At 46.0% G+C, this 26,397-nt stretch overlaps 1 protein-coding gene across 7 annotated transcripts; it reads left to right on the top strand.

Moving 5' to 3' along the window:
* The first annotated feature begins 11,146 nt into the window (after positions 1–11,146).
* Positions 11,147–25,152, top strand: DMKN (dermokine). Of its 7 annotated transcripts, none has more exons than XM_090260998.1 (20): positions 11,147–11,749; positions 12,036–12,251; positions 12,361–12,420; positions 12,707–12,757; positions 12,925–13,149; positions 14,307–14,363; positions 14,595–14,645; positions 15,988–16,032; positions 16,713–16,766; positions 17,659–17,709; positions 17,828–17,875; positions 18,070–18,117; positions 20,370–20,426; positions 20,733–20,780; positions 22,394–22,444; positions 22,777–22,818; positions 23,143–23,211; positions 24,146–24,169; positions 24,275–24,318; positions 24,850–25,152. In XM_090260998.1, coding segments are annotated over exons 1-20 (1,644 nt in total). In that variant the 5' UTR covers positions 11,147–11,347; the 3' UTR covers positions 24,851–25,152. The 7 variants fall into 7 exon arrangements, with proteins under 7 accessions (XP_090117124.1, XP_090117123.1, XP_090117127.1 ...); XM_090260997.1 differs by having other exon boundaries at positions 24,275–24,322; XM_090261001.1 differs by lacking the exon at positions 12,707–12,757 and having other exon boundaries at positions 24,275–24,322.
* The last annotated feature ends 1,245 nt before the right edge of the window (positions 25,153–26,397 follow it).

Here is a 26,397-nt window from a genome sequence, read left to right as displayed (position 1 = left end):
ACAGCAACGATGGTGGTGGGATAGTGGTGGGCACAGACATCTGTATTTAAGGGGAAGTGAGAAGCACTTGGGGAGCACCCTTGGCTGCAGACCAGACCTGTCAGCTTGTGATTCCAATGCCGGGGAATGCAGATCCCCATTGCCTTGGACTGTGAGGCCTGGAAGGGTCGGGGACAGAAGAGGAGGCTTCCGGTTTCTCAGCAGAGAGTGAGTGGCAGGAATCCATCTTGGACCTCCACCCCCACAGAAAATGCCACAGTGTGGTGAAAAGGGTTGCCCAGTTGTGACAAGTGCATGGGGCTCTGCCCCCTATAGTATAGGAGGTGTGACAGCCCCACCCAGGAAGCAAAGGTAAACACAAAACTGTCAGGATGGCACAGAACATGATAGAGATCCCGGTGACACAGCTAACCAGATAGCAAATATCCAACGAAGCAGCAGATAGGAAATCTTGCTGAGGCACAGTTCAGAGCTTTGGTTATAAGAATACTTAATGACCTAACAGCAGATCTTAAACAAGACAGGGAAGGGATGAAAGCTAGTCCTGCTGAAATGAACAAAAACACATAGGAAACTAGTGGTGAGAAAAACCAGGGATCAAATCAACAAATCAGAACATTGGGAAGGAACAGTCAACCAGTGCAGAAAGAGAAAATGAAAAGTGAGGAAAATGAGGAGAGGCTCAGAAACCTATGAGACAGCTATGAGCAGGCCAACATCTGAATCATAGAGTTGCCAGAAGGTGAAGAAGAAGAACTAGAAATTGAAAAATTATGTGAAAAAATAATGAAGCAGAACTTCACTAACTTGGGGGAGGAAATAGACTTACAGGTCCAGGAAGCACAGAGAGTGCCAAAGAAAATGGACCCAGGAAGAACCACACCAAGACACATTATAATCAAAATGTCAAAAATTAAGGATAAAGAGAGAATCTTAAAAGCAGCAAGAGAGAAGAGAATTACGTACAGAGGGGTCCCACTAAGACTATCAACTGATTTCTCAAAGGAGACTCTGCAGGCAAGAAATATTCAAAGTAATGAAAAGCAAAAACCTACAACCATGATTACTCTATCCAGCGAAGCTGTCATTCAAAATAGAAGGGTAGAGAAAGTGCTTCCAGGACAAAGTAAAACTGAAGGAGTTCATCAGATCTAAACCACTGTTATATGAAATGTTAAAGGGACTTGTTTAGGAGAAAGAGGAACAAAACTATGAACATTAAAATGAAAACTGTATCACAACAACCAACAACAGAAGCTAGGGAATCGAAACAAAGGCAAACTAAGTAGGCAACAAGAGTGGGAAAAGAATTATAGGTATGGGGAACATTATGTGGGGAGGTCGGCAGGGAGGAGGAAGGGGGAAAGGGAGGAAGATGGTACAGGAATTAAGAAGCATAGTAGGAGGGAGTGGAGTAGACAGGAAAATGTTGAGAAGAACTATATGCACAACCAATGGGCATGGACTAAGGGGAGGGGACAACTGGAGGGAGTGAGTCACTGGGTGGAGGGGAACAAAGGGAAAAGAAATTGGGACAACTGTAACAGCATAATCAATAAAGCATATTAAAAAACAAAGCATTCAATCATAGCACACATTATTGCAAGTTTACTCTGTGCTGGACATTGTTTCACATGGACTGGAGGGCTCCCTTCTGAAAAGCTAATGAATTTTTAAGGGAGTCATTCTTTCATAAAAAGTAAAAGCTTTCATTGATTTTATCTGTATGTACATTTTCTTGCTGGGTTTGTTTTTGCTAACGAGATATGGGATAAATCATTTACTGGAGTCAGTCTTGGGAAGCTTCTGGAACAGAAGAGCTTAGCTAGTTTTGAAGAGTAAAATAGGCACAGCACATTCTTGACTTGAAGCCTTGCTTGCTGTTCTCTCTGCTATAAGTATTTTCTACATGCCCCCCTTTTAAATTAAAGTATAGTTGACCATTTGTCACAACATGGGTGGACCTAAAGAGTACTATGTTAAGTAAAATAAGTCAGACAGAGAAAAACAAATATTGTATAATTTCACTACATGTGGAGTCTAAAAAGCAAAACAAATGAACAAAACAGAAACATATGTAGATACAAAGAATAGATTGATGGTTGCTAGAGGGGTGAGGGGTGGGGAACAGGTGCAAAAGGTAAAGGGGAATTAGAGGTACAAATCTCCATGTCCCTTTTGTCCCTCATGTTGACTCCTCTTCATCCTTCAGGTTTCAGCAATCTTGACCACCCAATCTTTACAAAGGACTACCTTTGTTATTCTCTCACAGCACACTATTTTTTTTTTCTTTACAGCACTTATGAAAATTTGTAGTTATATATTTACTTGTTTTATATCCACTTTCTCTCTAGACTAAGAGGTTCAAAAGGAGAGGTCAAGGTCAGGCTCAAATGGCTGGCAACTTGTGGAGGAGAGGCTTGAGCAGACCTGGGAAAGGACTGAATGAGGCACCTGAGACAGATAGGTGGAGCCAGGCTAGGAGTAACAGAGATGGGAGCGGCCAGGTTCTGCAGATGCAGAAGAACAGGGAGAGGAGTTGGGGCGGGACCGCACAGCCATCTTTATTGGGTGCTTACTGTGTCTGTGCTAAGCCCTTACAGACATATTTCACTCCATCCTTACAACCACCCACCATGAGGCAGGTACCATTATTATCCCCCTTACAGAGGATAAAGTTGAGGTTCAGAGAAGGGAGAGAGTTGCCTGAGGCCACCCAGCTAGTAAGTGGTGATAGCTGGGCTCTCTCAAGAGCACTTTCCTGTTGGTTATCTCTGCTAGTGAGATGGCATGCTTCCCTGGGACCCTTGGGGAGTGGGCTGCTTCAAAATAAGTCCCCTTTAAAAATAAGTTTCTGCATTTGGCCCTTTCAGGAGGTGTGTGTGTATGTCTCAAAATTAAACAACTGCTAAGAAAGCCTTCCAACAACATTGACATGCCCAACACTAGCAAGAAAATATATTGAGTGCCCTGTGTACCAGGTACTGCTCTAAGCTTTCTGTATTATTACCTCATTTAACCCTTACATTTACCCCTCTTACGGATAAGGAAACTATTATACAGATGGATTAAGATCATGACTAGTAAGTAGTGGAGCTAGGATTTCAACTTAGACTCCAGAACAGACACTGTGGACAAAGCGAGTCAATAAACGCGAGTCTGAGACCTGGGACCCCCTAGAAGGGAGCAGAGATACTGCCCATACCCAAGGCCTCACCTCCTCTCTATGCTTGAGTCCAGCCTCCACACTTCTCCCAAGCCTCCTCCCTGATCTCTGTACTCCCTTCTTCCCACAAGAGTCTGTTCCCTAGGGGATTCCTGTTAACACTTGAGTCAGACCACAGCCTGCCTCAGTTCCAAGCTCTTGGCTGGTTCCAACTCATTCAGAGTCAAAGCCAAAGTCTTCACAATGGCTACCTCTTTCTGAAATATATAAAGAACTCATACAACTCAACATAAAACAAACAAAAAGTCCAATTAAGTAATGGACAGAGGACCTGAACAGACACCTCTCCAAAGAGGACATACAAATGGCCAACAGATATACAAAAAGATGTTCAATTTCACTAGCTATTAGGGAAATGCAAATCAAAACTACAGTGACTTGCCACTTCACACCTGTGAGGATGGCTACTATCAACAAGACAGGTAAATAACATGTGTTGGAGAGGTTGTGGAGAAAAAGGAACCCTCCTTCACTGCTGATAGTAATGTAAACTGGTACAGTCACTATGAAAAACAGTCTGGTGGTTCCTCAAAAAATTAAGAGTAGAGTTACCATGTGATCTAGCAATCCCTCTTCATGGTATCTGCCTGAAAAACTCAAAAAACATTCATTCATAAAGATATATACACCCCTATGTTCATTGCAGCATTATTCATGGTGGTGAAGACACGGAGACAATGAGAGTGCCTTTTGATAGAGGATTGGATAAAGAGGATGTGGTACATATATATATGGAATACTACTCAGCCGTAAGAAAAGATGAAATACTGCCATTTGCAACAATAGGGATAGACCTTGAGAATATTATTCTAACTGAAATAAATCAGGAAAAGCTAAGAACCATATGACTTCACTCATATGTGGGATACAAAACTGAAACTCATAGATACATACAACAGTATGGTGGTTACCAGAGGAAAGAGGGTGGGAGAATAGTGCCAGGTAAAGGGGGCCAAATACATGATGATGGAAGATGAGTTGACTGAGTAGCGGGCAAACAATGCACTATACAGATCTGGTATCATATAAATCTATGTGATCTTATTAACCAATGTCACCCCAATAAATATAGTTTAAAAATGGTTACCTCTTCAATTTCAACTCCTCCCATTTCCTCCCTGCTCTAGTCTCAGAGCCTTTGCACTACCACTTTCTCCGTTGGAATGCTCTATCCTCAGATATCCTCACTTTCTTTGGGTCTCAGTTCATAGATCACATCTCAAAGAACTCTTCCCCGACCACCCTATTTAAAATACTCTGTCTTTTCTATTATCTCACTCCACTGCATTTTTCTTCACGGTCCTCATCACCACCTGATATGTTTACTGGCAAACTTCCCCCACAATGAATGTGAGCTCCCTAAAGAAAGAGATCTTGATGATCTTGTTCCTTGTGGTATCCCCTGTGCCTAGAACAGGCATGGCACAGGGTAAGTACTCATTAAATATATGTTGAATGAATAAAGTAGTAAATTAGAGAGAAAAGCTAAAAACTAGAGGGTCTTGAACATTATGTGGACATGTCAGATTTGTGTATATTATCATGTACAAAACAAAGAAGGCTTGGTGATGTAGGGAAAAAGCTGTTTGGAGTCAGACAGACGTGTCAAATTCTGACAATTCCACTTTACCATAGTCTTTTTACATATAATCTTATGTATGTACTTAATACTTTAGGCCTGTTACCTCTTCTGTAAAATGGGAATAATATCTATGTACTGCTTGAGGTTATAGTGAGGATTAAATGAGAAAGCATCCCATCTTCTATTGGGTTCATGATTTAAGATTGATTTGAGGTGACTCCTCAGGTCTAGAGATGCCTGAGGGCAGTTTTTCTCAGAAGGTAGAGCATGGGACTGTTGCTGGCAGAGAAAAATTTAGGTGGTTTGTAAACGTGGTCTGAACCATGCAGTAAGAAACTCTTTTCTTAATTTTCTTTGAAGCTTTCCAATTATGTTAAAGAGAAAGACTCAATTTCCATGCTGGTGTGCCTCGAACATCTCTTTCTTACTTGCTAATTTCCCTTAAAATTTAAAAATTTTTAAACTTGTTTTTCTATTACAATTGTACCACTTTTTCCCTCATTGCTACCCCTCATCCAACCCACCGCTTCTCCCACAGTCAATCCCCACCCCATTGTCCATGTCCATGGGTTATTTATACTAGTTCCTTTACTAAACCCTTCCCCTACTTAACCCCCTTCTCTCCCTTCCCTCCCCCCAACAACTGTTATTCTGTTCCTTGTTCAATTTTGTTCATTTGTTTGTGTTGTTCATTAGTCTCCTGTATCAGGTGATAGCATATGGTATTTTTCTTTTACTGCTTGGCTTATTTCGCTAAGCATAATTCTCTCTAGATCCATCCACATTGTCACAAATGGCAGGAGTTCCTTCTTTCTTTCTGCTGCACAATATTCCATTGTGTAAATGTATCACAGTTTATTAATCCACTCATCTACAGATGGGCACTTTGGCTGTTTCCAGCACTTGGCTATTGTAAACAGCACTGCTATGAACATAGGAGTGCATAAGTTCTTTTGAATTGGGGTTTCAGGATTCTTTGGGTATAATCCTAGCAGTGAAATCGCTGGTTCAAAAGTTAGTTCCATTTTTAGTTTTTTGAGGTAATTCCATACTGTTTTCCATAGTAGCTGCACCAGTCTGCATTCCCACCAGCAGTGCAGTAGGGTTCCCATTTCTTCACATTCTCACCAGCACCTGTTGTTTGTTGATTTGTTCATGATGGCCATTCTGACTGGTGTGAGGTTGTATCTCATTGTGGTTTTTATTTGCATCTCTCTGATGGCTAGTGATATTGGGCATTCTTTCATATGCCTATGGACCCTCTGTTTAATCTCCTTGAAGAAGTGTTTGTTTAGGTCCTTTGCCCATTTTTCAATTGGGCTGTCTCTCTTCTTTGTGTTGAGACGTGAAAGTTCTTCATATATTTTGGAGACCAATCCCTTGTTTGAGGTATCATTGGCAAATATGTTTTCCCATATGGTTGGTTCCGTTTTCATTTTGCTGATGTTTTCTTTTGCTGAGCAGAAACTCTTTAGTTTGATATAGTCCCATTTGTTTGTTTTTTCCTTTATTTCCCTTGCCTTAGGAGATGTATCAGTGAAAATATTGTTATGTGGAATATCTGAAATTTTCCTGCCTATTTTTTCCTCTAGGACTTTTATGGTGTCACAGCTTACATTTAAGTCTTTGATCCATCTTGAGTTTATTCTGGTGTGTGGCATAAGTTGGTGGTCTAGTTTCATTTTTTTACACGTTCCTGTCCTGTTCTCCCAACACCATCTGTTGAAGAGTCTCTTCTCATTCCATTTTATGTTGCTTCCTTCTTTGTCAATTAGTTGACCATAGAGGCCTGGGTTTATTTCTGGACTCTTTATTCTGTGCCATTGATCTATATGTCTGTTCTTATGCCAGTATCAGGCTGTTTTGATTACCATGGCCTTGTAGTATAGTTTGGTATCAGGTATTGTGATTCCTCCTACTGTGTTCTTCTGTCTCAAGATTGCTGTGGCTATTTGGGGTCTTTTTTGGTTCCATATAAATTTTTGAAATATTTATTCTAGGTCTGTGAAATATGTCATTGGTATTTTAATAGGGATTGTATTGAATCTATAAATTGCTTTGGGTAGTATGGACATTTTAATGATGTTGATCTTCCCATCCATGAACATGGTATATGCTTCCATTTATTTGTATCTTCCTTAATTTCTTTCTTCGGTGTTATGTAATTTTATGAGTACAGGTCTTTGATCTCTTTGGTTAAATTTATTCCTAGATACTTTATTTTTCTTGTTGCTATAGTAAATGGGATTTTTTTTTCTAGTTCCTATCTCTGATATTTTATTGTGGGTGTACAGAAATGTCTTCAATTTCTGAATATTGACTTTGTACCCTGCTATTTTGCCAAATTCACTTCTTAGGTTGAGTAGGTTTTTGGTGGAGCCTATAGGATTTTCTATGTACACTATCATGTCATCTGCAAATAATGACGTTTTACTTCTTCTTTTCCAATTTGGATGCCTTTTATTTCTTTTTCTTGTCTGATTGCTGTGGCTAGAACATCCAATACTATGTTGAATAGAAGTGAAGAGAGTGAACATCCTTGTCTTGTTCCTGATCTCAGGGGAATGTTTTTAATTTCTGTCCATTGAGTATAATGTTGGCTTCAGGTTTCTTGTATATAGCCTTTATTATGTTGAGGTATGCTCCTTCTGTTCCCAGTTTGCTGAGTGTTTTCATCATAAATGGGCGTTGTACTTTATCAAGTGCCTTTTCAGCATCTATTGATATGGTCACGTGGTTTTTGTCTTTCATTTTGTTTATGTGGTGTATTACCCTTATTGATTTGCAGACATTAAAGCATCCTTGCATCCCTGGGATTAATCCCACTTGGTCATGGTGCGTGATCTTTTTAATGTGTTGCTGGATCTGGTTTCCCAATATTTTGTTGAGGATTTTTGCACCTATGTTCATCAGTGATATTGGCCTGTAGTTTTCTTTCCTGGTTTTGGAATTAGGGTAATACTGGCTTCATAGAAAGAGTTTGGAAGTCTTTCCTCTTCTTGGATTTTTTGGAATAGTTTGAGAAGGGTAGGCATTAGTTCTTCCCTAAATGTTTTGTAAAATTCACCTGGGAAGCCATCTGGTCCAGGGTTTTTGTGTGCCGGAAGTTTTTGGATTACTGTTTCAATTTCACTCTTTGTTATTGGTCTGTTCAGGCTTTCTGCTTCTTCTTGATTCAGTTTTGGAAGATTATATGTTTCTAGAAATTTTTCAATTTCATCTAGGTTGTCAAGTTTCTTGCCATATAGTTGTTTGTAGCAATTTATTACAATCCCTTATATTTCTGTGATATCAGTTGTGATTTTTCCTCTTTCATTCTGATTTTGTTTATTTGGGTCCTCTCTCTTTTTTTCTTGATGAGCCTGTCTAAAGTAAAGGCCTGTTGATTTTGTTTATCTTTTCAAAGAACCAGCTCCTACTTTTGTTGATCTTTTGAATTGTTTGTTTGGTCTCTATGTCATTTAATTCTGCTCTGATCTTGATGATTTCCTTCCTTTTACTCACTCTGGGATTTGTTTGCTGTTGTTCCTGTAGTTCTTGTAGCTGTAGGGTTAGATATTTTATTAGAGATTCATCTATCCTTTTTAGGTAGGTCTGTATTGTTATGAACTTTTCTCTCAGGACTGCTTTTTCTGTATCCATTCCATTAGCCTATGTATTTTGATTGGAGCATTTAATCCATTTACATTTAAGGTTATTATTGACAGGTCTTCATTCATTTCCTTTTGTACCTGTATTTTTCTCCCTCTCTATTTTTCTCCTTTTTCTTACAGCATCCCCTTTAGCATCTCTTGCAATGCTGATTTGGTGGAGATGTATTCTTTTAGTCTTCCATTGTCTGGGAAACTCACTAATTTCCCTTTTTAATAAGGAGGATTCAGGAAGTGCAGCCATTTATAAGGCAATACCATTGCATTGTATTTTCATTGTAGTACCATTTGCTTCTCACTATTCCTGGTACTTTCTATTTATGGGCAGGCGATTCTGGCTTTCCACATCCAGCAGCAATATGAAATATTCTTAAAATACATTAAGAAAGAAAGCTAGCTTAAAGAAAAATATTAGTAATACAGTACAGGAGGGAGAGGGCAGCTACATGCTGTCTCATGAGAGAAGTGTGGGAAGGGGTCTTAGTCAGTGAACACTCTGCCTGCTGCCTGTGGTCCTGTCCTGGGGAAGTAGGAAGCAGCCTGGAGTGTGAGAGACTCTGGGTCCCTCAGAGTGGATGAAGAAACTACTCAGACACTCTCCATCTGAGGAATGAAGGGAGGGGGTTTTCTCTAGAGGAAAATCACCCCCATTTCTTTATTAGTCAGGGTTTTTATCCACTTTCCACATGTGGAAGTAATTAAGGAAAATATGCAGCACTTCCCCAAATGGTAGGGAGTGAAAGGGAAATGCAGATCAATACAGGGTTGAAACATCCAGATATTTTACCCAAGGTCAAAAGCACTTCCTTTTATTTAATCGTTCTGTTCTTCACATTTTACTGACAAGGATTTGAGGCTTTACAGAGAAAAACAGAGTAGGTTCCCTGTTCCTTAAAAGCCACTTTGGATTTCTATTCTATCTTTAAAATCCCCCGGAGGGTGGGATTCAGAGCAGGCCTGGGAGACAACCTGCTGGCTAAGGGCCCAGCTGGGGGTGGCTCTGCACAGAGGTCAGAGCCTCTTAAACCAAGCCTGTCTGCTTCCCACATCTCCCCTTGTCTGTCTGTCCCCCACACTGGAGGCTACAGATTTACTCCTGCTCCCCACCCTCATCCCCCACAAGGGGCCAGGGTAAAACCAAAACCGATTCTATCCAAAGAAGAATGATGGCTTTGAAAAGCATAGGGAGGTCTGAGACATTGAGGTGACAGAAAATGCTGGGGGTCAGGGCTTAGAAGTGAGGCAGGCTGGGTTCGGGCTTTGGCTCTACTACACATTCACATGCGCTTTCTGAACCTCAAGTTTTCTGCCTCTAAACGGGATAATAATAAGACTTATCTCCAGGGTTGTCTGAGCCTTAAAGTCCAGTGCTGGACAGACAGAAAGCCATTGGTAGACTGGAGCTGCAGTTATTATTATTACTATTACCACCACCATTTATTATCATTAATAAAGAGTCAGAGATGGAATAACAGGGAGGCAGGAGCTGCTGAGGACAGACAAGGATTGTGTTTACATGGTAAGAGGTGTTGAATGTTACAAGTTGGCATGTGGGTGTTGGGGTGGAGAGAGAGACTGACTGGGAGACGTTGAGAAAGGCAGATGGAAACTGGCCCCTCCTAACTGGGTGATGTATCACAGTGATACGAGACAGTGGCAAGTGGGAGGGCTTGGGGCTCCTGGAAGTATAGAGGTAGCCATGCTTGCTGAGCAGGGATGAGACCTGGGGAGGATGCCGGAGTTCTACATCCTGAGCTGTGATCCAGAAGAGCATCATGCTGCTGACCTAGGGCCCCTGCCCTTGTGCTAACCCCTCCTCCCTTGCCAGTGCCCTCCTGGCCCTTGGGGGAGGCTGGGGGTTGATGGGGTGAGATGGTGCAGTCCCAGCTCTCCCAGGAAGCCATGAACTCACACACACGTCCTCTCCATGATGGGTAAACAGGATGGCTGCCTGGGTCAGCCACTCCCTCACTAGGTCTTTCCCTCCTACTCATTCCCTGGGGGTGGCTGGCCCGCCCAGCTCCCTACTCCACACCCAGCCTTCTCAGCCAAGAGCCATCAGGGTGCTAACTGAGACACCCTGATGACCACTCTCAGGGGTGTGACCACTTCCTTCTCAGACACCTGGGGTCCCTACTGAGACCTGAGACCAATCTCACAGCTCCCAGGCTCTCTGTGGGCTGGAAGGTGTGGAAGAGGGTGAGGGCAATCACCTTTAGGTGACAGCAAGGGAGAGGGGAGAAATGTGAGAGGCAATGGCCAATTGAAACTAAGAGAAAGGCCAAGAAAGGGCACTTGACTCCTATTCTGGTGCCCCTGACCTAGGCTGGCTTACACCTAGGGTGGGTCCTGTTCTCCAGGTTCCCTACCCTTGCCCAGCTGTCAGGGCCTGGCCTGTGATTTCCCTCCACCTGCCGCCCCTAGGAGACACCAATAGCCAATCTCTTCAGATGCCCCCATCCCCACCCTGTGCCCCAAATTCCTGGGGTTGGGAAATTGGAACACTTTTGCACCCATCTCATTCCATTTCTCTATCCCTCCCTGAAGCACAGGCTCTCTCTCTGTTTCAACATAGACTCTGAGACTCACAATTACAGCTCATTACCTTATCGGTGGCTTGCCCTGAGTCACTAGGGGGAGGGACTCTGGGCTTCCCAGCCCTGTCACCTTCACCCAAGCTACATTATAAGGAGTAGTGGCAGGGAGGAGGACTCTGGGAAGGCAGGGGAGTCTGGGAAAGGAGAGAGAAGGCTGCAGACCTAGAGGAAGGGAAAACAAGAAGTCATAAGGAAGAAGGAGGAGGGCACGCATACACAGAGGAAGAGAAAGGGCCAATAGAAGGATACTTGGGTGGGAAGAAGACACTCAGGAGAGAGGAGTGAGGCAGAGATGAAATTACAGGGGTTCCTGGCCTGCCTCCTGCTGGCCTTGTACCTGGGCAGTGGGGAGGCTGGACCATTGCTAAGTGGAGGGGCAAGTGCTGGAACAGGTGCTGGAGAGGCCTTTGGATATGGGGTGGGAGATGCCATTAGCGGAAGAATTGGGGAGACCATTGGGCAAGGGGTTGGAGAGGCAGCCAGCTCTGGAATCAGGGACGCCATGGGCCCAGGGATAAGTGATGCCTTAGGCCACAGAGTTGGGGAGGCCATCCGCCAGGGTGTTGAGGCAGCAGCCCATGCTCTTGGAAACACTGGCAGTGAGGCTGGCAGAGAGGCTGAGAGTATTTTTCGACACGGGACAGATGCTGCCCACAGCTCCTGGCAGGGGATGCCCAGCAACAATGGTGCCCGGGTGAGTGGCTGTAGGAAGCTGGGTGTGGGAATGGGAGGCTGTAGGAAGCTGGGTTGAGAATTTGGGGGATCAGTTGAAAGGATGAAGGGGTCTCTTATTTGTGACTGTCAGGGGCAGTTTCCTCCCATATTATGCATGTTTCCTCTGCCACTTTGGGGTTTTTACTTGCCTCTCCCTATAGCCTGCTCTGGCTCCTCTCTCAGTTGCTCTGCTTGCCCCCACCCCCACCCCCCGTCACAGAGTGAGAAGGTCACATACACTAAATGCACGCATGTTGTCCTTGCAGGGAACCAATAGTCAGCCTCCATCCGGAGGCCATGGCATCTTTGGTTCTCAAGGTGACCTTGGATCCCACAGCCAGGGCAATCCTGAAGGTCCAGGGACTCCCTGGGGCCACGGACACTCTGGAGGCTCAGATAGCAGCTTTGGAACCAACTCTCAGGGAAGCTCCTGGGGCCAGGGAGGCAATGGAGGGTCATATGACTTGGGGGCCAATGCTCAGGTAAAGTAAGCACCCCAGCCCTGATACTGCGACCTTCCTCCCTCAAGCCCACACTCTCCATGCCCACCTCATCCTTTGGATCCCACACTCAGTCTCATCCTCTCTGCAGGGAGCTGTGGCCCAACCTGGTTATGGCTCAGTGAGGGGCAACAGAAACCCAAATATGGAGGTAAGAGGAAGAATCTGGGCAAGAAGAGGGTGTCTGGTGTGTGTGACAGAAAGTGGGAGAGACAAAATGGAAAGAAAGATGGGGAAGGCAGGGCTTGAGTTAACAGGGAGATTGGCCAGGGAAGAGATGGCCGTGGGCAGGAGACAAGGGAGAGAGGGATGGAAATGAGATGGAGATGGGGGAGATAGGGTTGAGAAAGAAAGCCAAGCTCTAAGAAGGAGCACCTGGCCTGTGGCAGTGGTTCTAACTGAAGTCTCAGAACTCACCTGCCCCCTTTCCTCTGCAGTGCACCAACGCCCCGCCCTCTGGTTCAGGTGGAAGCTCTAGCAATTCTTTGGTAAGAGGATGGACAACCTGAGGCATCTGGCACAGGGAGAAAACAGAAACCCTGCTCCCCTCAGACTGGGCAGGGAGTATGCCTGAGCGAGAGAGGAAGGGAATGGAGGAAAGCAATGTTAATGCTCTCATTTTTAGTCCTCGCTCTTGTCCCTTCCTGCTCCTCAGGGAAGCAGCAGCGGTGGTGGCAGCAGCGGTGGCAGTGGCGGCGGCAGCGGTAGCAGCAGTGGCGACAACGGTGGCAGCAGTGACAGCAACGGTGGCAGTGGCAGCGGCAGCGGCAGCGACAGCAGTGGCAGCAGCCGCGGCGGAAGCAGCAACAGTGGTGGTGGCAGCGGCAACAGTGGTGGCAGTAGTGGTGGCAGCAGTGGTGGCAGTTCTGGGGGCAACTGGGTGAGTTCTGCTCCTTTGTTGAAGGCCCCTGACGGTCCCTGCTGAGGAGATGCACTCCAAGGTCTTCCTGAACGCTGCCAAACCTGGCGTGGGTGGCGTGGGTAGCTTCACTGGCAGCTGTCATTCTGTGGCTCCACCAGCTTCTGTTCCCCACCCTCCCAGCCCCACCACACAGGGTTCCTTAGATATACACTCCAATCTTTCCAGAAGAGGTGCCTTCCCTACTTCTGCTCACTCTGTCCCTTATCTCTGCTCCATCATGGTGCAGATTGTCTATCTTGTCACTCTGTTCCTGCAGTAGTGGCAACTTGGCAAATCTGACTACAGCTGGGAGTGACAGAAGAAGAGAGGTGGGCACCAAAAAACATAACACTTGTTAGGGAAGTTCCTGGAAAAGTGGGGGCAAGCCTGCACATGCAGAGACTTAAGGACATTTACAGAGCTGTGTTATAGATGAACTAATAAACACAGTGCACACATGGAGCCCCCCACAGCAGATGAAAGGGCCAGGAAGGGACCACAACCTGGCAGTTGAATCAGAGGGGAGCTCCAAGAGGGGACCTTCAGAGAAAGATCACTGCTGGCTTCCTTGGGGGTCTGAGAAGACATCAGGCAAGAGGAGGGAAGCAACCAGAGCAAGCCTGGTAACATAAGCCGCTTTAATTTACTGCTCTTTGTGCTACCTGCTTTTACCCCTTCTAAGAGCGACCCTTAGAAAATTCTAGGAATTTTGATCAGACTTTCTTCTGGTGGCCCTTTCCCCTTTCTAGGTCCAGGAGAGGGTGAGGGGAGAGGAGAGATAGGGGCAGGGCAAAACGAGCCCCAGCCTGTCCTCAAGGTGTCAGGGTCATGACTTCTATGAAATCAGTCTCCAGAGGCCTTTTCACCCCTGGCATGTGGTGAAAAGTGGGGAACAACAGCTCAGATCCTCAAGTACCTCACATTTCTGAATACACTTGGCCGCACCTGGCCTTCTCTGTGCTCCCAATAACTTCCCTTAGTGAATGACTGGCTAAAGATGGGAAGGTATGGAGGTTGGGGAGAGGGGGTTAACACACACACACACACACACATACACACACACACACCATAGCTGGAACTCTGGTTCCTTCTAAGTAATTTTAAGACACCAGATAGACTCTTGCTTTTTCTTGTAGGAACACAATACCAGCTCTTCCTCAGGGAGCAGCGGAGGAAGTGGAAATAATCCTGGCGTGAGTGTCTAGGATTTATACCCCCACAGATCTCCCTCAAACTGTGGGAAGGAAAATAAGCAGCCCCTTAAATGATGGTACAGCGACACCTGGGGCCGAGAATGGGGGTGGACTGCTGCTAAGGTGGGACTGATGTGGATTAGCCTTGGGGTTAAAAAGCTGCCATTTGAAAGCTGGAATTGGTGTCTGGGTAGAAACTGAGAGCAAGTCTTCTCTTTCTCTCTCTCACAGTGTGACAACCCAGGGAATGAAGTCCGAGTGTCCGGAGGGTCTGGGGGTCAGGTGAGAGCCAAACTTGTGGTTCCTACAGTTCCTCATGGCAGCTGTCCACTTCTAACTCAACTCCGCTCAGCCCCATTCCTACACTAACCTCTATCCCAGCCCCATCTGCGGGGAATTTACAATATCGGGACAGAAACCAAGTGAATATTTCACTTTATACCACAGTTGGGGCTGTGAAAAATTGTATAAAAACCAGTCCTTTTATAAACATAATTGTTTTAAATGTCCTATACCTGGCCAGTGAACAGAATTCAGTGACCCCTTTGACATAATTTTGAAATCATACATTCCTATCCTGGTTATTCTGGAAATGTTGGCTTTCTGTCAGTACCTGCAACATTGACAGAGGAAGTGTTATGCTAATGTCCTCACGAAGCACCTAGAGGTCTTATGCAAATGCTTCTGATTCAGCAGCTCTAGGGGTGGGGCTGAGATTCTGGTTTCTATCAAGGTCTGGGTGAGGCTGCTGCAGTTGCTGCTCTGTGCCCTGGTGTGAGTGTCCCCTACAGGGTGAAGACCATGACCCTATGGTGCTATGTCCACAAGGCTCTCTGAAGAGCTCCTAAAATGTTGGGGATACTCACCTTTTATGGGTAGACAGGTTTTAAGAAAACTTTTCATGGTTTGTAACTCTATTTTTAGTTTTTTTACATACCAAAATCTCTCTTTCTATGGCTTCTGCTCTTGAAAACAAAGGTCTTTATTTTCTTCTAGCACTACCAATACTTCTGTGATTTCATTGTTAAATTTAACTCTTTAATCCACCTGGGCTTTACTTTGCTGCATACTGTCTAGTCCCACTCTTTGATCCAACTAGGCAGACCCTACACTTTGGATCTGTATGCTCCTTCATGAGGGGAAAACCAGATAAAAACAGAAAGAAGGAAACTGGTAAGGTATACATAAGTTTTCCCCCAAAAAACTTAACTGGTATTTTCAACCCTGTGTATTGAATCATTTTCACTACTGATTTAAAATATCACTTATAAATACCTTAATATTTGGGGAGAACTTCTGGGAGTTTCCGAGCTTCTCGGGAGTTCTATTTTGTTAAGTTGATTATCTGTTCTGGTACAGGAACCACACTGTTTTATTTATGGTACTTTATAATATATTAATATCTGCCAGTAGAAGTCCTCCCTTACTGCTTATCTTTTCCAGTGTTTTCTTACCTATTCGTAGACATTTATTCTTCCAAATGAACTTCAAGATGATTTTGACAAGTTCCAAAAGAGAATTCCATTAACATTTTAAGAGGAATCATATTAAATCATACATAAATTTACAGGGATGGGCCTAGGATCTAAAACAACAATCTGTGTTTCACTGTCTTGTCCCTCAGGGCTTCAGAGGACAGGGAGGCCCCAGAGGATCTGGTGACATCAGGGTAAGGAGACAATGTGTCTTGAGTAGGGACTGTAGCAGCAGTGAGTGGGGGTCGAGGTCAACTCTCTAGCAGCAACACTAACAGAGCAGATAGTCCCACATCCTGGCCTGGTCCAGATTTTAGCTCTGGGAATGAACAGGTGCTGACAGGGGGTGGGGTGAGGATTCACACAAACAGTGAAAGCAGGACTCCAGAGGAGCTGACCTCTACATAGGAGGAGACTAGGCAGTCTACTTCTGTGCCACCTCTGCTCCCCCTGACTCTCCAGCTAGGATCACCTTTCTGACCAATGCAAAATATCAGCCCAGACTGGTCCTGTAGTTTGAATCAATTCAGTACAATAGCCTTGCTGGTTTCTGCTTCAATACCAGGGGAGATTTCTTTGGTGGCAAAGACCCTTCCTATTGAATTTTGGACAGTTTGTAGACATGAATAGAAACAAAGGTGGTTGGTGTACTAATGAGCATTGTAAGTGAGCAATAACCTGATCCACAAGGGGGTGAAACAAAATTCGCCAGGAAAGATGGAGTTACTCAGAGAGAAGAACCTCTCTCAGGGTTTTGGGAAGTCCTCAGTCATGCTTCTGCCTCAGTCCCCTGATTCAGGAATCCTTTGCCTACATCTCACCCTGCATCCTGTCTGCTTCCCCACCAACTCTTCTCCATTTTTTGTCTCCTCAGGAAATAAACAAAGAGAGTAGCCACCTCCATGGGGGCTTCCAAGGCAATTATCAGGTGAGCAGGAACGGCTTTAGGAGAAGGGATGGTAGAGTGTGGGGATAGAAGGCAAAGGGCCTGGAAAAAGGAACACAAATATTAGTTTCTTCTTGCCAGCTTCTCTGAATCTGTGTCAAATGCTACCAGGAGACCAAACAGGGGTCTGAGTGTCCCATGACCTTCCTTGACTCTTCCATTCTCTCTCTCCTTCCAACTGCAGCCATAGCTGTATTACCTCTATGAGGGAAAAAGCAGACAAAAATAACAGAAGAATGGCCAAGGGGATGTTTTAAAAATCATACTGAAGAAGGCAGTGTTGAGAAGTAGAAAGGCAGTGAACTTTGAGTTAGAAATGGGAGTTCAAATGCCAACTGGGTCACTTGCCATCTGTACATCTTCAGGCATGTCGGCTGACCTCTGCAAGCCTGGCCTTCCTCTTGGGTAAAATGGGGCCAGTGAAGCCTAACTTTCTCACCCCCACAGTTACTGCAGAGTTTTCTGCCTCGTAGTCCCACCAAGGGGGCTCAGGGTCCAGACACTGAAGTTCGACATGGAGACAGATTCTGAGGCAAGCTGCTGGACAGCTCTAAGTTTCAGGTTCCTCACCTGAAAAATGGAGACATTCCACAAAGGAACATGGCAGGCTAAGGCACAGGGCTTGGCCAATAGTGGGACTATACATTGGGGAGCAGGTAGGCTTATTCTAGGAAGCAAATAATGAGTCATTCCATTGACACTTTCTGGAGGTGAGGTTCTTAGGTGCTGGGTAAAGAAGAAGGGAGGTGGCTTTACAGAGGGTACACGGTACTTGAGCAAAGGCAAAGATGGGCAGTCCAGGAGCAAGCTGATGGGCTGTTTGCATGACCAAGTGCATAAGCCTTGAACATAAGTCCCCCTTTTCTCCATCCAGGGACAAGGGTCCAGTGGGGGAGGTGAAGCTGTCAGTGGAATCAATAACTTGGTGAGTGGAGTCATCACTCCACCTTGGGCCAGGACTCTCCAGACACCCATAGCTCCTGCCCCTGCCTCTTGCTCACAAAGTGGGCTCTTACTCTCATCTCATGTTGTTGGTTCCTTAGAACTCTCAGACGTCTCCTGGGCTCTTCGACTTCGACACTTTCTGGAAGGTGAGTTCAGCAAGACTGCTCTGCTCATTCTTTTTTGGAAAACCAAAATCCTGCCTGTTGTCTCCACAGGATGGAATCATCTTTCTATAACAACTGTCAGTGGTGGCCCTTGACCATCCTGAGACATCCTGAGGTCCTGAGCCAATTACATTATGGTCCAATTTGGCCAGTCTAATTTTTTTTTCCCCCTGCAGAACTTTAAATCCAAGCTGGGTTTCATTAACTGGGATGCAATAAACCAGGTAAGGGCTGGAAGGCCACAGCATTCAATCTTTATGGAAGAGGAATATAGAGAAGAAAGCTAAACCTCTGCTTGGTGAGCCAAGGAAATAATGATGATGAACATGAAGAGCATTTTGGCCGGTGCTTAAAAAAAAAAAAAAAGACAAAAGACAATAAGGTGGAAGGATCTAAAAAATATTGAGAGAATTTGCAAACAGCTGGGAGTTGGTGATGAGAAATAAATGAGCCTCCTTCATATCTTAACATGCAGACCTGAACAGATCTGAACCACAATTTCCCCTTTGAGACCTGGAGGTTAACAGAATAATAAGTAGGTGTAATCCTCAAGGAACCAGAGAAACAGCAGAGGCTGGGGGTTAGGGGGTGGACTGAATAGTCAGGTGGAGCTAAAAGGCCACATGAGGACTGGCACGGAGAGAGGAGGAGGGAGGAAGTGAATATCTGCTGAATGCCTGATGGGTGCCCTGTACATATATAATCTCAGGGGATACTTGGGGGCTAGGACTCTTTTCTTCTTCTTTGTTGCCCACCTGGCCAGGGTGACTTAACACCAGAATAGTAGAGGGAGTGGACTGGAAGGAGAGAGAGGATGAGGGCAGACAAACAACCCAAAGAAATACCAAAGGCAGAAGCTGTGATTGACAGCCCAATGAAGTGTTTTGTTTGATCCATTAAAAAAACAAAACAAAACAATGTGTTAGTTGCCAAAGTTTAAAAATTGATAGACTTCACAAAATGACTTGGATTTCTGACTTCTCTTGAAAAATTTGGCAACATGGGGCCCCTTTCCACTCGCTAGAGTAAAGTGAGTAGCAGCTGCTTCTTGCCATGGAGCTTACTCTCCAGTGGTCAGACTCCCCCTGCCTATCACAGTCATTCTAGCCACCTGACTGGCCCCCTGTGTGCAGTTGTATTTCCCTCTAACTCTTAACTTAAAAAAGTGGAGACTAGGATCCTGCTCTCCAAAAGTTGTGGGGGAAAGATGGTGGTGATAGGAGGAGGCAAAGAGGCATCCCCAACTTCAGGAAGGGCAAAGTTTGCCTTTTGGGGATAAGGAGGAGTAGAAAATAGTACATACAATTGTTTCCAGATGCAGCGCAGTTCTGGTTTGCATGAACTAAATGAACAAGATAGACTGTTTCTGTTTTAGAGAGACTAGCCTCAGGTGGGGCAAGGTTCCTTACTGTGAATCTGCGGAGGCCGGGCCCCTGAGCGTGGGGGATTTCTGGTCTAATGGGAGAACGAGGACACATACAGATACTTGCCTGGGGGCCAGGACAGACAGCAAAGTGTTTTTACACATCTGAGTGGGTGGGGGTGCAGTAAAGTGTGTGCTTACAGATAGGCAGGATTCAGTTGGGGTAGCTTCCTGGAGAAGCAGGACTCAGAAGAGAGGCAGGACAGAATTGGGCAAAGAAAAGAACGGTGAGCCCCATCTCCTTCACAGTCAGGGGTGAGGGGCTAAGAACTTCCTCTCGAGTGAAGAGTGAAGACAGGGGGACTATGCATAACATTCCTGGCAAGGTATGGGGGTTTTCAGGCCCTAGCTGGAATATCTGGATTTGACTGGATGATAGCCATGGGCAAAAAGGAACCTGAAGATTTCTGGAGCAAGGTTCTAATCTAGCCTTGACTTCGTCTATTACTCCCTGAAGCCCTATTCCTTGAGCTCCCTCTTAGAACCTATTTCTTTGCCCAGAATAAGAGGAACTTTCGCATCCTGTGTCCTCTGGACAAGGAGCTACTAGATGGATGGAAGCCCCCGATCTCTTCTTAAAACAACAGTATCTCACCACTAATCTCAACCTTTGCCCTTGAAATAAACCTTAGGATGTCCCATACTCCTTGCCTCTGCTCCTTCCTTACATCTCCACTGTTATCCCAAGGGGGCTTGGAAGGGGTGACTTTGGCCCCACAGCTTTGGGAAATGGGCTACAGGTGGCACAGCAGGTGAAAAGGCAGGCAGCTCTGAGTGCAGGTCTTGGTCTTGAGGTTTTGCTGTAGGAATGTTCAGTCAGTGTAGGGGGAAACAGGATAGAGAAGAACACTGTGTATGTTCTAACGGCAGGAAGGATGGTTAATGGCTCCATAGATCTAGCTTCTCTCTTTTCTGCTTGCAAAAATAGTTTTCTGTTCCATAAAAACACCCACCTTCCCCCTAAAACTGAAAAATGGTGGGAGTGGGAGTAGGGGCTCAGGTGATCAGGGGGTTGGGCTCCCTGCTAACTCTCTCCCCACTTTTCATCCACAGGGCCAAGCCCCATCTCCCAGCACCCGAGCCCTCCTCTACTTCAGTCGACTCTGGGAGGTAGGAAAACTCTCACTTTTTGAAGAACCGGGATCCTGGTCATCCTGTCCCTCTCCAGCCTACCTTTCACAAAGTTACCCCTCTTTTTATTTTCGAGATGGGTAATCTCACTCAAATTTTATCACTAATACCACCAGAAATTCTAACACCCTTACTTAATAAGCTTATCTTCACCTAAGCCCAACCACACCCGGGGTCCTAAACCCATTCTTATATGTGGTATTGAAACTTACCCAATGAGCTGTTGCACTCCAGCCTCTGAATTCTGTCTCCCTCTGGCCCACTTATCTCTCCTTCTTCCTCCAGGATTTCAAACACAACACTCCTTTCTTGAACTGGAAAGCAATTATTGAGGTAAGGATAGCAGAACCTCTTGTTCTGGGGTCAGGAAGCTCAGCTCTGGGGAGGTGGGGTTTTGGGTTCTTGGCAATGACTTTCAGATTCTGTCCCAGTTCCTCATCCTCTCTGCTGAGGGAGGGTGTCTCCCTTCTTTCCACTTGTGCGATGCTGAATAGGGGTGGGGTGAGAGACAGAAGCTGTGAGTCACTGAAGAAGGAGCAGGGTGGCAGGTCCTCCTAGGAAAAAAGCCCAGGCCGAGGGTTGGAGCCCTGACAGGCCCAGGAACATGGAGCTGGCTACTGTCTCTGCTCTGCTGCTGCTCCTGCTGGGCATGGCCTGGCTTGGAGGGAACCATAGCTGGGTGGTTATTGCAGGGTGAGCAGGCAGTGGCAGATCATGAGGTAAGGAAGAGGGAAGGACTTCAGAACTGGAATGGGGGTAACTAAGGAGGAAAGCTGAAGGGATATAGTAGGTATGAGGGGAGGGGGTCAGGTCATTGTGAAATGTAGTCAGGTGCATAGGGTCTGAATATCTGGGTTCTGGGAAGGATGGGCAGGACCTCTGGGTCTTTCAGAAAGCTACTCCTGGATTCTGTATGGCCAGTGGCCTCTGGGAATCAGTTCCCTTAGGCACTGAAGCAAGGATTGCCCACTCACTCATCCACATGGGCCAGGCATTTGAGGCTGGATGGGTGAGGCCATGCAAAGAAGGGTGCCAAGGTCTTCCGGCTGAGTGTTGTCATATACCAGTGTCGCCAGGTCACCTGATACTTCAAGAAAGGTTAGAAAGCTGATTTTTAATTGCTCACAACTAAATTAATTAAAAAAATGCAAACCAAGTAAAAAATGTCTGGAGGCCTGTGGTCAACCAGTTTATGATCTCAGTGTTAGGGCTCAGAGTAGGGTTAACATTTAGTGTCAGGTGAGAAAAAGGTAGAGTTAAGTGAGAGTTAAGAAGAACATCCTAACCCTGAGTGTGTGAGAGGTGGTGGTGATGGTGTTCCTAGTAGAGAAGTGATGATGGAAGAAACCAACTTCTCTCCCACTGCTTAGGCATTTCCTCTTGCCACAGTTGGGAGAGGGGAGGTGGCAAGTGCATCTATGGTATGTCTTAAGTACCTTCATCTGCTTCCTTGTATTTCTCCCTTTTCTTTCTCTTTGACCCTGAGCTAACATTATACACTTCATTTTGCCTTTGTGGGAACAGCATTTGTGAACAGGGATAAAAGTATCTATGAAGGAGGCAGGGTTCGGTATCAGCAAAAGGTGGGCTTGGGCTGAGGGGCCTGTGTGGGAACCCCACATTTGCCATTCTAGCTTGGTCTCAGGTCAGCATGCCAATGTTCCAGGTGCCTGGATGGGGATGGTGTTGCTAAACTCAGTTCTCTAACACTGAGTGTAGAAATCTGCCTATAACTATCTGGGCCATGAGTTTCTTCCAGGCTCACTGTCTTGTCTGTAGGCAGCACTTGTCATGGACCCCTGAGAAGGGTGGGATGGAGCGGGTGGAATGCTGGTGCTCTGAATGGAGGGCAGAGCTTAGGCAGCAGGATGTTGGAGTCTCAAAAGTCTGGCAAGGCCTGAAGGACCATGGAGACACTCTTAACTGTAGGTCCGTCTTCCTTACAGGGTGCCAATGCATCATCATCACTCCAGAAGAGGGCAGGCAGTGCTGGTCAGGTAAGTCTCTGCCCTCACAGTGATCTCAGAAGCTCTCGGTCCTTCTCAATCTTGTTCCTCAGTCTGGAATCTGAAATACTCCTTCTGCCCTGGCTGATGTGGCTCAGTGGATTGAGTGCCGGCCTGTCAACCAAAGGGTCCTCGGTTCAATTCCCAGTCAGGGCACATGCCTGGGTTGTGGGCCAGGTCCCCAGTTGGGGGTGTGTGAGAGGCAACCACACATTGATGTTTCTCTCTCTTTCTGCCTCCCTCCTCCTCTCTCTAAAAATAAATAAATTTTTAAAAAATCTGAAATTCTCCTCCTTCACTCCTTTGCTTTGTAATTTTCTCAGCCTGGTTCAGGATGGCCAGAGACACCAGCTGTAACTTCTAAGGTAAGATATCTGCCATGTGACCACCTGATTTAGACCTCACTTCTTTCCTTGGTCTCCTTCCCTCACTCCCATGTAACACTTGAATTGGGAGAAGGAAGGAGGCAGAGCCATTTGGGCTAGTTTCATAAAGAAGCAAGGATGTGGGCTGGGGGTAGAAGGAGATTCTAGAAAACACATGACACCAGGAAGGGAGAAGGCAGGGGCTTTGAGAAATGTCCAGCCAGGGCAGGGAGGTAGGGTGTTTATTCCAGAGCAAAATGCTTCATCCCTTCTGTGCTGCCCTGTCCCCACCCACTACCCACTGACTTCTGCTTTCTTCCACAGAACAATTATAATCAGCAGGCATATCCTACTGCCTCTAGTGGGCAGTACTCAGCCAAGATCTCCACTAAGGTAAGACTTGGCAACTCTCCTGTTTTCCCACTGGGGTATCTGCATGGAAGGAAGGAAGGGAGGCTTTCGCTGCCAAGGTCCTCTATGTGGGTTAGCTAGAAGGTTCAAGGCTTTTCACACTCGCACTCAGATAAGATTACAAGAAAGCAGCAGTTACATCATGGAGAAAATTGGGAACCACTATTCTCTGAAAGAGAAATACATGCTCCTCAGAAAAATCACATGAAATGCAACAGAACAAACAGTCTTCCTTTGTAGTGTCTGTTCTCTGCCTCTTTACCTGCTGACCTTTGGGGGTGCTGGGGGTACATGAGGAGGAGGAGAGCCTAAGAACTCTTGGTTGGTGGGAAATAAATGCTCCAGTCCACAAAGGAAATAAAAGGAAAAACATTTGAGAATTTTGTTGTATTCGGTTGCAAAGAAAGCAATCTTATAAATTTAGTAAATAAATGTGCCAAATACTAATTGGGCTGGTGAAGCAAAAACAGGTGGTATTCCCTCCACTTCTCAGAACAATAAAGTCTTGCCCTCGTGGAGAGGCCTTCCACTGAGGGATCAGAAACTCTCTGCTGACAGGAGGTGAAGAGGCAGTTCATACTACCTGTGTGTATCCACTTTGCCACTTATTTGTGGCCAACTTCCATCCACCTCATAGACAGAGGGAGACCTACCTATTCTCGTTCAGTCACTGTGGGTAGTGTGTGCTAAGGGATGACATTCAGTATCATCTTGGGTAAAATGTATTTAGGATGATAAGCTCTGCTGTGAAAAACATTTCATGACTGAATGTCCATATTCAGACCAAAGGACCTTTGAGATAACTTGGTTTGAGCCTGCCCCTTCCACTGGGCTCTTTCTGAGCTCTAAGGACATGGCAGAGTCCAGAGAGGTCACTGTAGTCCCTACAACACCTACCCTGATCTTCTCTTTACAGGGGGGAGTCACAGTTTCTTCCTCGGTAAGTACTGGGGCAAAGAAAATCCAGCTTGTGAGAGAAGGGGTCTGAGGCCAGAGGTGCAGGGGACAGTGTGATGTCTACTCAGACATTCTCCCTGTCCTGCAGGCTTCCCGGGTGCAACCTGGCCTGCTGCAGTGGGTGAAGTTTTGGTAGGTGAGTGTTAGAGTGAGCTCTGCTCGGCTTCATCCAGGAGCTGAGGCACGGCCACCCAGGGGCAGGACTGGAATCGTGTTCTTGCCTTTGCTCTGGGTGGCTGCTCTAAAGGTACTGAGGAGGGGAGCCCAGTGTGGGGGTGTAAAGAAAAACTCATAAGACATGACCTACTCTGAAAGCTCCTCAGTGCCGAGTGAAGGCCTGATGGAGTGGGACTACGCAGGGACAGGTAGGAGGAGAAGAATGGCGCACTAGGCTAAGGAGAGGGACCAGGAGAGGAATTGTGCGGGGGAACTGTAGAGAGGTGAGCCTTTCAGGTGCAAAGGGTCAGAGGCAAGAAGAAGAATTGAGTTCCAGTGGGGTGAGGTAATAGCTTAATTTGGCAGAACAATACAACCTGTTTTAGGGAACAGCAAAAGTGAGGGGATGGCAGGTGAAATAGGTAAGACACAAAGGACCTATGGGAGGGCAGAAACTGGATGAAAAGATACCTGGTTGCTATCATTTGCTCTTTTCTTTTCTTCTAGAAAACTATCCCCAGTCATGCCTGAGGCCCTGAAAAATTTCAGTCTTCGAAGAGCCTGACTGCGCCCCTCCCCCAGCTCTCCCTCTGTGCTAGGCCTGGTCTGGGTGTTGACACCTGCTCTTTTTAGGTTGGGGACCCTTGTCTCTTCCCACTCCCTGTGGTATCTCCTTGACCACCAGTCTCCTCGAATAAACCAGTCACTTTCTCTACCTATTCCATTTGTGACCTGATGTCACCGACAATCCTTCAGGAGAAACTTCCCACTTTTGAATTTCTCTGTGGAAATAAAACATGAATCTTGTTACTCTAAGGCTTCTTTATTACTATACTGATGGCCTGGATCAGGGAGGATTTAAGAGTGATTTAGGGCCAGATAATCTGCCTTCCTCCTGAGGCTAATAGGCTGAGAGAGATAAGACATGGGTAGTCATGACAAGAAGTAGCTAGCTGATCTCATTGGGTCTCAGCTTCCCCATCTGTAAAAAATGATCTTTGCCCAACCTACATGAATACCATGCTTACTGCCCTTAAAGCAGCCATAGGTGTTTTGCTGGTCTGAAATAGCAATGAGGGAGCTATTCAAATGAGAAAGTGGGAGTAAAGAGCCTGTTCGAAGAAAGGAGACGAGTCCCAGAGGGTCAGGGAGAGGGCAAGAACAAGAGCAAGGGGTGGGTGCAGGACATGCCTTGGCCTCATAATGAACTGAAGGATGGATAAGGGGATGATTGGGTTGACATGTTTAGGAAGACGGGGGAGTGGCTCATCCAGCATCTTCTCACATGCAGCGGCCCTGTATCTCCAGGATGCAGAGGGGCAGCAGAACACTTGTACTCCACCAATGTACCAATGAGACAAGTGGAGATTCTGGGCACAGATTGAGCTCAGGCTTACCATAAGCCCAGGAACCCCAAAGACAGGGCTGGAGAGTCTCTAGATAGAGTCTCTGAGCCAAAGGAGCCCTCATCACTCATCCCTGACATCCCTGCAAGGACACAGGAAGTGAAGGGAGGGCATAAAACATCCTGCTAGCTCAAGTGACTCCCTGTGAGACTGCAAGTTTTCTGAGGATATGACCTGCCTCCCTTGGTCACTGCTCCAACCTCAGTGCATAGCAAAGGGCCTGGCACAGGCCGGATAGGCCTCAAATATCGATAAATAAATGAAAGAAACCATGCCTAAAATGGAATTTGGGAAACCGACTCAGCCAAATCCATCTGACCAGGAGAGTGGGAGACTACTCCTTTGCTCTGCATCCTCTTCTCACTTATGTCCCTGAATTGGGACTATTGCTTTGTACATTTGTCTTGGGTTTCAACTGTATAGGGATGGCCTTGCAGCACCTCCTTGTGGCCACAGAGGGGAGAACACAGCTGTCCCAGGGTCAACACTCAATCTTCCTGGCTGACTGACAGCTAGCATCCCTGGACCGTGGGTGAAACTTCAGAACTAGCTGGAACTCAGGTCTCCTGCAGCCAGTCTCTGAGGAATTGAGGGAGAAGCTGAGGTGCTCAACATGGCTCTGGACTCTCAGGGCTGAAAGCAGCCCTTT

The sequence above is a fragment of the Furipterus horrens genome, unplaced genomic scaffold (genome assembly GCF_987537825.1).
Source record: "Furipterus horrens unplaced genomic scaffold, mFurHor1.1.pri manual_scaffold_13, whole genome shotgun sequence".
NCBI lineage: Eukaryota > Metazoa > Chordata > Mammalia > Chiroptera > Furipteridae > Furipterus > Furipterus horrens.
This window is presented reverse-complemented; position numbering and strand designations above follow the sequence as displayed.

Excerpts from the sequence above, each read along its gene's own strand:
- DMKN (XM_090260997.1), top strand. The coding sequence starts at position 11,348 with ATGAAATTACAGGGGTTCCTGGCCTGCCTCCTGCTGGCCTTGTACCTG. Across the intron at positions 11,750-12,035 it reads CCAGCAACAATGGTGCCCGG|GGAACCAATAGTCAGCCTCC; the intron begins GTGAGTGGCTGT and ends TTGTCCTTGCAG. Across the intron at positions 12,421-12,706 it reads ACAGAAACCCAAATATGGAG|TGCACCAACGCCCCGCCCTC; the intron begins GTAAGAGGAAGA and ends TTTCCTCTGCAG.